General features: G+C 39.3%; 1 protein-coding gene across 2 annotated transcripts in view; it reads left to right on the top strand.

Annotated features, from left to right (window-relative positions):
- ctnna2 (catenin (cadherin-associated protein), alpha 2) overlaps positions 1-14,032 on the top strand; it is a 383,489-nt gene that overhangs the window by 291,840 nt on the left and 77,617 nt on the right. For both annotated transcript variants that reach the window (XM_030412821.1, XM_030412828.1), the window contains one exon: positions 77-157. In XM_030412821.1, the coding sequence (XP_030268681.1) occupies positions 77-157 (81 nt within the window). The remainder of the gene's footprint in view (positions 1-76; positions 158-14,032) is intronic.

Below are 14,032 nucleotides of genomic sequence, written 5' to 3'. Positions count from 1 at the left end.
AGGAGTCAAACCAATACAATTGTAATAGCATGAACTTGAACTGGGTTAACATGGTATTCTTGTTTTTCTTTCACAGACCGGGAGGAAAGAGAAAGGTGACCCGTTGAACTCAGCCATTGACAAGATGACCAAAAAGACCAGGGATCTGCGCAGACAGGTGTGTACATGTTTCACGCTACATCTCAATCTCAACCTTTTAAACACTGGATAAACCTTTTCTCAAAGAAGACTTATTTTTTTATTTTAATACTCTGTTAAGGTTAGGGTTGATGGGATGACAGATTATCCTTTTTTTCTTCTGTTTTGTTCTAAAACAGCAATGGCAAAAGTTTCTCAAATGGGAGAAAGAAGTATATTTGTTGGGGACTATTTTCAGTGGAAGATTGGTTTCATTAGTTCCATTGGTTGTGGAAACTATGGTGCCAATGTTTACTTTAATTAGGGAACATGTCAGAGTGGAGTGGAACATTTTAGCACATCGATGTGTTAATGATTTTTTGGACAACATTAAAGGAATATTGTACAGAGGAATGTGCTACAGTAAATCATGCTTTGGCTGAAAAAGCAATACTTAGAATCCATTCACTGTTGATTTGGGTTCATTCATGACGTGTGTTGACAACAGCATATAACTAAATGTATTTTTTAATGACCTAACTTAGTGCCAGAAGCACTGTATATAGATGCACATCCCTATGTTAGTTAACACTAATTCACAGTATTTGTGAGATACAAGACCAGAACACGTCCTTGCCTCTGCCATCAGAGGTTAAATATTCAATACTTTATGGTGATCACAGTATCCCTATGGGCGAGACCATGGACAAGTCACCAGTAACAGGTTGAAAATACAGAGAAATACACATTCTGTATGTGGAACCACTGCAAGAAATGTAAAGTATGTGGAGGACACACAGGAAAGACATGAGGAAATTATAGATGCACCGATCCAGTTTTTTCCGATCCAGTCCCGATACAGATACCTGGGCTGAGCGTATCGGCGGATACCCGATACCGATCCGATACCGTTGTTGAATTAATAATAAACTGCAACCTTCCACCATGTGAAAGGGAGTAAAGGCACCAGACTTTCCTAACTAAGACAAAATAATCAAACAGTTAGCCTACCGAACATTGTAAACATGTGTAACATTAATAATAATAATAATAATAATAATAATAATAATAATAACAACAATAATAATGATAATAATAATACATTTAATTTATATAGCGCCTGTCAGGGTACCCAAGGTTACACGTGGAACAAACAAAACAAAGAATAGATGGAGCGCCTGTCAGTCAGCACGGAGGGAACACTAGCACTGAAGTCAGTAGCATCGTCTGTGTACAAACTAGCGTCTGGAGGCTCCGTGCACACAGCGGGGGCGATGCAGGAGACCAAGAGATCCAATCCAAGCGATGAAACCTGGGGTGAAGTGACAGCAGAGGTTCAGGTGCTCCTGTGCTGAACACCTGAAGACCCCGCCAGCAACGGCGAAGTAGCTACCATCCAGCATCGCTGTGAGCCGGGGAGACCACAGCAGCAGAGGAGGAGACAAAGCAGCCCGGCGGTGAATAACCCTGAGGTTGTGGTGGAGGGACGACCAACGGAGCAACGATGGACAGCCCACAGGGTACTGAGTACGTCGGTTTGAAAGTTAGCATTGCTAGGCTAACAGCTGATCGGTGAGGCTAACAACTAATGGCGGGGCTACTAGCTAATCAGCTAAGAAATGTGACGTGAGTAAGTGCAACGTCCTGCAAACAGGAATACAAAATAAAACATAGCAGCTGAACCTGAGAATAAACTAATAGAGTTGGTCAAACAACAACTTGTGCTCTTCAAGCATGCAACACACTAACGCTGACGAATGACGTAGGATGTGCTGCGACGGAGAAAAAAAACAAAACTGGATCGGCCCGTGGATTTGTTCATTTTACCGATCCCCGATCCAGCCGTTTTGTCAATATCGGGCCTATATCCTATCTTGATATCGGATCGGTGCACCCCTAGAGGAAATCATCTAAGACTCAAACCCATTCATAAACCATCAGGACATCAGTTAAAGTCCTTGAATACATATAGACTCCCAAACAATCATGTTCTTTCATTCAAACCAAGGTTTTTTGTTTTTATTTTATTTTTTTTTCTGCGAAGAGGCACTCAAGCAAAATTGACAATAGAAACTACCTGCACAGAATAGCTGCACTTGCGTCCTCTCTGACCTCTTAAGACCAGGGATCATTACAGATGGGAAGCTATATCTCCCCCTCCCACTGGGAATTTGGTGGGGCTGCCTGACAGACTGCCAGGCAGTACTCACTCTGACAGGATGTTCTATTGACTCAGGGGTTGGCTTGACAGAATAGGCGGTCTGTTTGAGCTTTGAGTTTGGATGGGAGGGCAAATTCACAGCTCACATGCAGGCATTGCATAGAGATGCAATACTGTAATTATGTCAAAACGTTTTGAATTTAGCGAGTCAGTGGCGCCGTGTAGAGACACAAGACCTTCCTGAAGGGAGGAGCACAATTGTGCGTTTGAGCTTTTCAGTCTGCGCCGTCTCCATTGTGAAAATGAGGGATCAAATATTAGAGCAGACAAGCACAAATGATAGACAGCATTTGTGAAATGTGAGCAGGTAAGACTGAACAAGCCTTGTGACAACACCGCCAGAGAAATGTGGCATTGTTTTTTTTCTTTCATCCTGTTGTTTATACATACGAGACGATGCTAAGCTGTCTGTTATCCAGGGCAAATTCAGTAGATGTCAAGCGTGTCTTTCCCACCCCTGTTCTGTTTTCTTAGTAAATGTAAATTTCGACAACGCTACCCAGCCTAATGGAGACAACGCAGGGTAGCATAACTATGCAGCATTTTGCATTATACAAGCATTAAAAGAACGTTTGAATACGAACACAAAAATAAAAGTATATTTTCTAAACAAACAAGATAAATCGAGGATGTGCAAGAAAATGCTGAACCAACCTTCATGAATCTAAAATTATAGCCTGGCAACATGGTGTTATTCCTGTCTCCATTCGCAATAATTACATGTTTGCTCTTTATTTACAATACATACTAATCATCTGTATCTCCTGAAGAAAGACTTTCAATTACAGCTGAAGTATCTATTCAGAGCCATGCTCCTTCAGTCATTATTTTATCTAACTGATGAGATTTACACACTAGCCTTTGGATAGTCCTGTTTCTGCAATTTTCCTTCATGCATGTGCACAAAAACACACACACACACACACATACACACACTGAAATTAACATATAGTATGTTCTCACCAGCTAAAAACAATATGCATTTTTTTATCACCTGACAACATTGCATTGAGACAACGAGCTGCTTTATAACAAGACCTTACCTTTGCCCACAACTTCATCTCCATAAGTCAGTGCCCCTTATGCCTTACCAGCCTTTTCGCAGCAGGTGACTCTCTGCTTTCCTGCTGTACATCTGGTGCTGGCAGCAGCAGGGCCTCTTCCATGCTGACCCTCTGGGCCAAGATGTAGCCAGTAATGATGACAGCAGTGATCATTTCCCTGCTATCCAACTATCCATTGTTATTTTAATCAGGATGAATACTAAGAATCTGCTATATATTGTGCCTTTCAACACAACATCTAATTAACAAAGGATTTCAAGGTAGGATGTACATGAGGCAATATTTTGAAGCCATAACCATAACTGAATATGACCGGAATTAGGATTGAAAATATGGTCACCTCTGGTCTCAAGGCTGGGTCTAGACTCTGACTGTAATGGAAATCTTGAGAGCTTTTTAACTTGGGACCGAACAAGTGATTCAGTTGTCTTACACAGAGGTATTTATTAAAGCTCAATGAGGAGAATAGAGTTGTACGTCATAAGAAAATCACGCTGGATAATGCCACGCAATTCTAAAGGACATGAGTACTTTACCCACGAGACATACTAAATCTCCGAATGAGGTTACTCGTCACTCATCTACATATCGATACTATGTGGTAGCGAAGTCTAAACAAAAATGTTCATCCTTACCGTAGTTACTGTAAGTCATGTTGTATGATTCTCAGGTTCCATGTAGCACTCTCTAAGATGAGGTAGTCTGTCTGTCTGTAAGAGTCCGAGGTAAAGCAAAATGTATCAATGGCCTTGGTTGCCCTGGGAGACGGAGGCAGCCTTAACAGGACAGCATCCCCAACCTTTGGAGACACAGAATGGGGGACGGATCATGGCCTGCTGTTTTGCTAAAGTGACCTCCTATTCTGGACGTTTGAGAAAGCAAAATAAATGTTTGAAAACAATAAGGAACTTAAAAATTGATATCTGCGGCACAGAGTAAGTAAAATTGCAAGGTTGGATTAGAAATATTGCAAGACAGTTACTGAAACTAAAACTGACTTCTTAAAATGATTGAGAAATATGGCACTGACAATTACTTCAGTTGCTGTCATTAGCTCGAGAGCGAAGCATTAACCTCAGTTACAGCATGCTGCTTATTTGCTGATTTTCATGGCAAGATATTTCTGATCTTCTAAAGAAATGTATTTCATAATCTTTCACACTGCTGAAGCAGGCAAAATGTTATTTGTGTGGCTTCTTGAATTGTATCACAAATGAATTAAAGGTGACTGATGAAACGAGGGAGGAATAAAAGTGTTTAATAATTGGGATTTACCAATGTAAGGCAGTTATATTGTACAAACTATAAACTTTGGAAGTCCCACATTCCTCAACCGTAAATCCACATAATTTACTTAAATGAACCCGCGCAAACAACTTCTCCTGATATAATCCTGATGGTCCTGAAATGAAGATCCCCTCAGTTCCACACAGGCCTCCACCGTGCAGCTATTTTGTACACACATGCATCAAAAAATATGTGAAGTGTGACTAAACAGTTTTTTATTGGTGGTACTGGTGTTGAGAAATTGAGATGGGGATTTGAGATTATCATAATTTCTTGTTCTTTCTTGGTGAATTTATTTGCACCTTTATCCATGTTTACAATCATTTACATCTACATAATATGTAATGCAATTAGATTAAACCAAAATCATTATCATCATTAGTTCCGCCTAAATTATGTGCTGGTGCACTTAAGTGAAAAGGTTAGGCGTACCAGTTCAACCACTGAATATTCGGTGTGCCGTGAGATAAGTGGTTTTGCCTGTATAGTGAAGCACACACACCTATAGAGTTCACCAAGTCCACTTGGTTGAAAGAAATGACAATAGCACCAGCGAATGCAAATGTAATTCAACATGAAATTAACTGAGCTTTAACCTTATTGTCTGATAAGAAGGTTTCTATGCTAAATGAGGAGCCTTACAAGATCACAGAAATAAAATGTTGAGACAAGATAATAAGGGATCCAACTAATGTAGCTCTGTAAAAATTCAAGCTTGAAAACAAGCAATCCAATATGGAAGCTGTTTAGGAAAGTGGTCATCTTTAAAGTTAAACTTATTCATAGAAAAATCATGATTTTTCTTCTGTAATTCTTGATATTATAATGTTCTGTTTCAGACTATAAAATGTATCTTCAACAACTATTATCATTCTTGAGCCTGAAAAACACAACAACCTGTTGCATTTTTCTGACGTATTTTGAAAATGCCTCCTTTGTAACAAACTTTACATCCTTCCTTGAATCAAAACAAATGTATCCGTACTTAAAGCATTAATTGATGTTAATGAATAAACACATTAAAAGGTATTTCACCACGCTTACTTAATGCAGTAGATGGGGATCCTATTTCACTAGTGGTGCAACAGATCATCACTGATCCGTGATCCGTTCGGATCAATATCTTCGGTTCGGCACACACGTGATCTGCGGATTGATTTATGAAAAAAAAAAAAGTTGTGCGCATGTTCAATCCACACACTTTTTAAGTGCAGCGTGGTCATGGCGAGCCGAGGAACGGAGGAGCTTGAACGCCCCGCGTCTTTTAAATCACCTATATGGGAGCATTTTGGCTTCCCTGTCAAATATAATGATGAAGGAAAGAGATTAGTGGATAAAACCGTGACGGTGTGTAGGCATTGTGGCACAAGAAAGCCATATGACAGTGGAAACACATCAAGCATGGCCACGCATTTGAAGCGACATCACCCTGGTGTTTCACTGACAGGAGTGAAAACGAAGGCTGCTCAACAACCGCTTATCACTGCGGCATTTACAAAGTTATGTTTGTTTGTCTTGTCTTTTTTATTTTATTTTTTTTGCTGATCCAAAAAATGATCCGATCCGTGACTCTGATCCGTGAAACGATCCGAACCGTAATTTTTGTTGATCCGCTGCACCCCTATATTTCACTTAAGAGAAGTTGACATCTTATCTATAGCTTGTGCTCATGTGATTATCTTGAAAGTCTGAGACTAGGACAGTTGCATAGGCCATCACTCACTGCAACTTTACTTTCAATGATAGTTGCTTTTTAGAACTGATTGATGCTATGAGAGGAATCTTTGGAACACAGAAAGCAGTGTTTGTTTAGATGAGGACCCTTGGAGAAGAGGCTCAGTCTGCCTCTCCAACAGACGAGAACATCAAGCAGATTGTTCAGTTTCATAATAACAGAACAGGTGAAAAATGTGCACTTACTCAGCAGATAAAATACCTTCATTCACAAAAAAAAGGGATACATTACATCTTTAGTTGCCGTTTGAAATGAGAACCCTTAAGCCTCTGGCCCTTTTTGAGAGTAGGCATCGATGAAGAACAAGCATTACAACAACGTCACATATCACTGCTTGTATTTTTATTTAACATGTTCTCAAGAAAGAAGAAGTCTGTTTTACTAGAAACAGAAAGAGGGTGAGATATGGACAGATAAAAGATGGACATAAAGGGCAAACAGTACTTTGCATGATTGTTGAGGCTTTGGATCTATTTCCTTCTTTAATAAGCATTCAAAAGGTAACCAACCTGACAGAGTTGTTTGAAATGAGCCATGTGTTCTACCCCCTTTCATCCTGCATGTAATGAATGCATCTGTCAAGTCATCTCTCTGGGCCCTATTTTGACTGATGGCTGATTCCAGGATTCCCTATAGCACAACTGCTTCACATATTTATTTATTTTTCTCTCTTTCTCTGCCTCTCTTTCTGCTTTGGGATGTTGAAATCATTTCCGTCCCTGCCATTAGTTTGTTGATTAGTGCAGCTGTTTTTAATTGTTGAGGGTTATCGTGTAAAGGAGGAACAGCTGCCACAAATCTTGTCAGCTGTAACTCTTTGTTTGGACTAACAATCTGTGAATCCGTTCGCACTTTTCCTGCAAAAATGTTTTGAGGCTACGCATTAAAGTTTCATTAGCTATATTTGTGCAAATTCCCTGTTAACTCAGGCACTGGAAAATACACATCCACTTTCGTAGGCATCATGTGTTGATTAGTTATGTTTTTATAGAATAAACACCAATGATAAAAAAAAGAAAATGAAAAAGATGACTACATGATAACTTGAGTGAGAAAGGAATCACTCGTGAAATGAATCCCACAGAACATTATTACCCAACTCTGCAGTTCCCTTCAGCACGATGGAGAGTTTCAGCTCATTGTTTTGGTTTACAACCTGCAACTTTTTCTGCCACAGTTTACTCATACAGTACTGCTCTCATCCACATCAATTCCAGATGCAGCAGGTTGTTGTTTAGATGCATTCTGTGAGTATGCTACCTGCCAGCAGCAGACAATTGAAAGGGAAAGTTTGCTGGTTAGCAAGCAGCTTGCAAGAGATTTTCCTCAGTAGGTGTTACAGGCAAAAAACAAAGCTAAAGCAAGAGTGAATATTGAGTTTATATTTGCCAGGTAGCCAGAGACATGACTCCAAATGAGACCAAATGTTGCTCTCTGTCTGTTTTTCGTTTAAATAGGCAACTCTTTACTAGCAAATTTGCCGTAACAACTTTATAATGTGATAATATGTCAGTGTTGTCTTTACAGTCAGTGCATGTTTGGACATAACTAAATCAAAATGAGAAACACAGCTACACAAAATAATAATTATACTGCAGCATCATTTAGTCCAGTTAGGGGCCAAAATGATTTAATCTAAACTGCATCACAACAGACTAACCTTGCTCATGCAACCCTTGTCTTGCCAGACAAAATGCTGGTATTTGTTTATTATATTTTTAACATACTTACAATCCCCTCCCTACTCTCTACATCACCACACGAATGTGCAGCGGTAATGGCCAGACATAAAACTGACAGCAGAAGATTCTGCTCTCTGTGCCTTCGTGAGCAGACAGGATTGCCTCTTTGTGGAGTTCTATGTTCTGATTGGACAATGTGAGCAGAGATACCAGAAGATTTCCTCTCTATTTTACTCGATGTGTAGTGGGAGGAGACACTTGGGTAACTGACCGAACAATCAGTTATTGCTGTTTGAACATATAGCTATTTGGCACTTATTTTGACTTACAGCAAGATGTGTGCTGTGGTGGTTGGGTCTGCTGTTGCTAGGATGTAAAGTGGGTCACCTACTGATTACAGGGTTGGTGTCTCTATCCCCACTTCTCCCTTTCCACATGTGTAGGTGTCCTTGGGCTTGACACTGAACCCCAGGCTCTCCCAGCCACAGGGGATGCACAAGCCAGTGTGTTTTTAATGATTGATTAAATGCCTTGATTAAATGGGGACAGTTGCGTCCGGAAGGGCCAGAGCCTATGCCATATCAAATGCAGATCATAGAAATCAGATTTCCAGAGCAGGTTACATGTGCCCAGTTTGTCAGCGAGATGGAACAACAATGTTCTAACAATCCCCGACTTCTGTACTGAGCAAAGCATGGCCTCCAGGGTTCTGCCTCTATGTTTATTTACTGTATGTCACCACACACAACTACAGGCACATATTTTAAATACAATGGAGAATCTTTATTTAATGGGACGACAGATAATTGTTGTATTGTATCTGAAAACCATAAATCTATATCTGACTACAACTAAATAAGTTCAGTCATTTCAATACAACATGAAAGGGTTCACTCAGTTGCATGTTTTGATCATGTTATCAGAATGTTAAAAAAGATCCTCAGTAGATGCAGATAATGGGCCACTTTTTGCCATGAACAGTATCTGTAAATACGATTCTCCCTCAGGAACACAAATACTTAAATGTATCAGCACATTTATGCACCCTTTCCTAGTTTCTAAAACTCTATTCCCCCAGCTCGTGTTTTATTTTATGGGCAACATTAAATGAAGGCACTGAGATGAGGTGTCTAATGTGTTTGTCCTTAGATTGTTGATAATCATTCAGTCCTCATATCCCCCTTTCATTCCCCCACTCTCCGCTCACTAATCGTCTGCCCATGCTCCCTGATAGATATCATATATGAGAGCTATTACTTAATTTTTGATTTGCTCAGGCTGTTTCCCCTCAGCTGTGACTCCAGCCGTTTATGGTGTGATTGCTCTTGACATTTTAATAAGAAACTTTCCTGTGCTGACCCTAAGGTACCCGGCACTATGTGTTCTGAATCACAAGCGAAATGTAAGAGAATGGAAATGCAACTGTAAACATTCAGAAAGACAGTGCAGTGTGCCTTTTTCAGATCAGATTCATGGTATCCATGCTTGGCATGGGTTAAGACTCTACTTTATTGTAAACAACTCAAGCTGACAGAGTTTGCCTCTCAAATTCATGTGTTTACACATGATTATTCTGTCGGTATTTTTTCACTCCTTGAACTTGAATACATGTATTTGTTTTTGCTTTATGAACTGAACACGGGGTCTTCGCAATAGTTTCCCTCGTGTGTGTATTTTTGTGCTAGAGCAGGTGTCTAATCATGCAAAATGATTGAAAATTTGCCAAATTAATGACTATCTAATTTTTGAAGAACCACAGACATCCCACTCATCGGTGAGCAACACATATATTTGTCTGTCAAGTTTTGTTAAGCATATGCATCTTTTTGATTGTCGCAAATGTCGAGACAAGATAATGAGGGATCCAACTAGTGTAGCTCTGTAATTTGCCCAAAAATTCAAGCTTGAAAACAAGCAATCCAATATGGAAACTGTTTAGGAAAGTGGTCATCTTTAAAGTTAAACTGTCACTTCAGTATCAGGTGGCTTACGCTGCTCTCTCTTTCTCATCTTTGAATGGCAAGAGTAGACCCAGGCAGGCAAATTACACAATTTCTCAAATTATCAGAATTCTGGGATGGAAAAGTCATTAACAACAACCATTTTAACAAAATCATTTACAACTTTTGAGTCCTAGATTTATTTATTTATTTATTTTTTATTGAAAGCACAAGCTTCCATTGAGGAACTCAACCGCATGACCATTAATTTGTTATTTCACTCACATTGAGCCAGAATCATTCAAATGTTTCAGTAATACTGCTAAAGATGTAGGATGCAGTGTGACTCTGATTATGTAACTATTGATTATGTGTGAGGACACACAAACATATCATTCCAAAACTACGGACATTAATATTCTGTTACAACAGCCTCCAATCTTCAAGGGAAGCTTTCCACAAGATCTTGGAACCTGACTGCAGGGATTTATCCCATTTAGCCACAGGAGCAGAAGTCAGCTCGAGCACTGACGTTTGGCGATAAGGTCTGGCTCTCAGTTGTCCTTCCAATTCATCCTTGGTGTCGGGTGGTATCGAGGTCACAGCTATGTCCAGGCAAATTCATAAAAAAATATTTCATTATGGACCACATGTGCGGAAGTTCAGTTTTGACCTTGGTAGAAGTAACCCATTCTCATGGGCTTTACTCGTGTGCTTTTCGCCCCTGCTATGTTGTAACATGAAAGGGTTCTCCCAAAAATTGTTGACATACAGTCAGAGGTAAACTAATATCTTGAATATCAGCCCAAACATGTCATACATTGAATCTTCATCTTTCACAGTCACAACAACTGTCTTGACTGACTGCTATGTTTCGCTCCCAACATATCCCCTCAGCAAACATTCTCCCAGCTAGCACGCTAATACCATCCTGATAGAATAAAATCTATGTTTGTTTGTCTGAAAATGAAACGCCCATAACGCCCATAGCAGAGTAATCTAAATTATGAATATGTAAAACAACAAACAAATGCACCCTTGCATTTAGAGTTTGAAACCACCATGGCACTGCATGACTGGGGAGACAAATAGTAGCCCCACTAACTTATAATGAGCTGAGCTTTTGCTATCTATTGGAATTCCAGGTCTATTTCCTTTTAAGTGTTAGTGAAATACAGAGGGAGTGTTAGAAGGAGAGATGGTGGGGGTGGAGCATGGAGGGAGGTGAGATCTGAAAGATTGAAGATGGATTTCTGTGGGAGTGGTGTGTGGGCATTAGAATGCTGATGGTGCAGGAGAGACTGCGACTTGGGAAATCACTCGTCTGTATCATTTCTCCACTCAAACCCACCGTCAGAATCACTTTCGCTGTTGGGCATTCATGAGTATCCTGAGGCCGAGCACTCTCTTACAGATATTCCATGCATATGCACCTGTATATGCCATAAACCAGTGATCACTCTACAGTACCAACAAAAACGTCTTGCAGCCTACGGGAATATTTCTCCCCAATAGTTGTTCAAACATGTTTTCCACACTTAGCTCAGTCCCTTCATTCGTTATTTTAGTTTTATAAAAGCTGATCATCACTAGACTTTTTTTATTTTTATATTGTATCAGGATACATTGGACGTACAGAGGACTACTTTATGACTCGGTTGGCTTTCCAAGTGACTTGCATCACAAATGAAAATTGATAAAATTACACATGTCTTGCAATTATTGCATCTTGATCCTAATATTTTGTTGATGTAGCATAAATCTTACAATTATGCATAAATATATGTATATGCCGCCCCAGTCTGTAATAATCTATGTGACATTTAAAATAAGCCTTCCACTGGCATACGAGTGCATTGTTGCAACATACTAATAGCGGATGTGTAAGAAACTAGTGCACTATACCATTCTGCATTATACAAAATAAAAACAGTGGCACTGCATTCCTGTTCCAAGATTAAACCTTTTATATGAACATTTTCCCAATGTCATTATTTCTTACGATTCTTCTTTAGTAGCTAGTTTTTAACTCTTATTGTATACTTTGTCACTTTCCCAGGGCAGTCACACTACAGTCAGAACTTGGTCAGAACTAGTATTAATTTATGACACAGTGATAGGCTGTGGGCAAGGAAATTAATTTTCAAAATGCAGCTCAACATCATCCCCCCCTTCCACTCCATCACTTTATATACTGCAGTAAAAACATCGGTGAGGTAATGACAGTAAGGCCTACAAACTTACCAGGTCTACCTTATAGTGTATTCTTGTAGTGTATTCTGCCACACCTTCCTTCAGTGCTGCAACAGCACTAACAAAGTTTGAAGATAGTTCGGGCAGTGCAAGATTTTTATCGGCCCTGATTCCTCACCCTTGCCATTAGGTGACAGGATAGCAAGGTTACACAATTGCAGTGATGCGAGCCTGTTCTCAGCTGAGTGAAAAAGATGCTGTATTCACAATTCAAAAATGCCAAAGTGTATCAGCATTTCAGAAAAGCATTCAGACATTTTGGTCTTGTTTTGCATCCCAGTACACATCTCATCACATCAGTGATCCGGGATTATAGCGTTCTGGATAAAGGAGAGCTTGCAGAGAGTGTGGGCTTCAGGTTGTTTACAGCATTTGCAGACCTGTCATGTCCACTAGATTGGCTAAATCTAGTCTGTTTCCAAAGGCAATAGTGATGGATTATCTGCCCCTAGCACGGCATAATTCACCATTGTTCTCCTCCACTCTTTGGACTGGCAATTAAGTTTGTAATTGCTGCAGGTGATTTAAGTGCGAGTGACGGACTTACATATGACCTTTTTGTTGGTTAAATGATTTTCTCTGTCGGTCACAGTTCTTCACTGCCACAGTCTTCTCTAGCCTCTCTCTAGCTGCTGAAACATTTATAATTCAAGAATATGGTCACAGTGTTTGCTTAGCATCTAATTACAGACAAAGGCTTGAAAACTCAAACAAAAGTCTGTCATCCATGTTGTTAATGAAGTACTTTTCATTTTAATGCCATCATTTTTATGTATGAAGAAATGATAACTGAACCAGCCAGACAAGATTCCTGTCTGTGTTCACATACTCATGGGTGGTGTGCATACATTTTATGCTCTTTTAGTTTGTATAAACCTTAATTATGTTTGATACTGAATTTGCATTGCACATGATGTTGCGTTAAATAAATTCTGATAAAGGGGGATGAATAATGAACTTGTTCTCGTGGCACAGCTTTTATGAGATATACATACACATATATGTATATATATATATATATATATATATATATATATATATATATATATATATATATATATATATATATGTATATGTGTGTGTATGTATATCTCAACACCATCCCCACCGATATATATATATCATATCCTGGTTGCTGTGCAGTTATATATTAAAACATAATCATTAACACATTCAAACAGTCCTTGACAATTTAACATTAATGTTTCAAATGTTGTCTAGCCTGATTATAGATACTGTTGTGATGTGATTATTTGTTCAGTTGTATGTTGTTTAACTATCCAACCATGAATTCAATGTGTTAATATTAATGTTTAAGGTATAATCATCAAATTTACACTAAAACTCATACTACTGATTTAAACAAATTCATCTTCATACTGATGGACTATGAGACTGAAGGTTGCCTCAAAACAAATGGATGGTGGCAATGCATGTGTGGGAATCATATTTAATTTCCCTGCAGTGTGTCCTTGCTTGTGTCAGTTCTGGTCTCATGTGACCTACTCCCTCTTTGTATAAAAGAAAGAACTTGTGATGAGGTTTCTGTGCTTTTCCCTCTGGCATCTCATCAGATATCCCAGTGAGTAGCATCAGGGTCCGTTTACTGTCTTATAAAACAACCAGTCCCCTGCCAGTTTGGTACAAAACAATTCCATAAACAAAGATATAAGTCGCTAAGTCTGCCCTAGTAAAAGGCCTTATGGGAAAAATGACACCTTACAAGCAATTTA

This window comes from Sparus aurata, chromosome 1 (genome assembly GCF_900880675.1).
Source record: "Sparus aurata chromosome 1, fSpaAur1.1, whole genome shotgun sequence".
Taxonomy (NCBI): domain Eukaryota; kingdom Metazoa; phylum Chordata; class Actinopteri; order Spariformes; family Sparidae; genus Sparus; species Sparus aurata.
The sequence above is the reverse complement of the archived record's forward strand: the minus strand, read 5'-3'. Positions and strand labels throughout refer to the sequence as shown.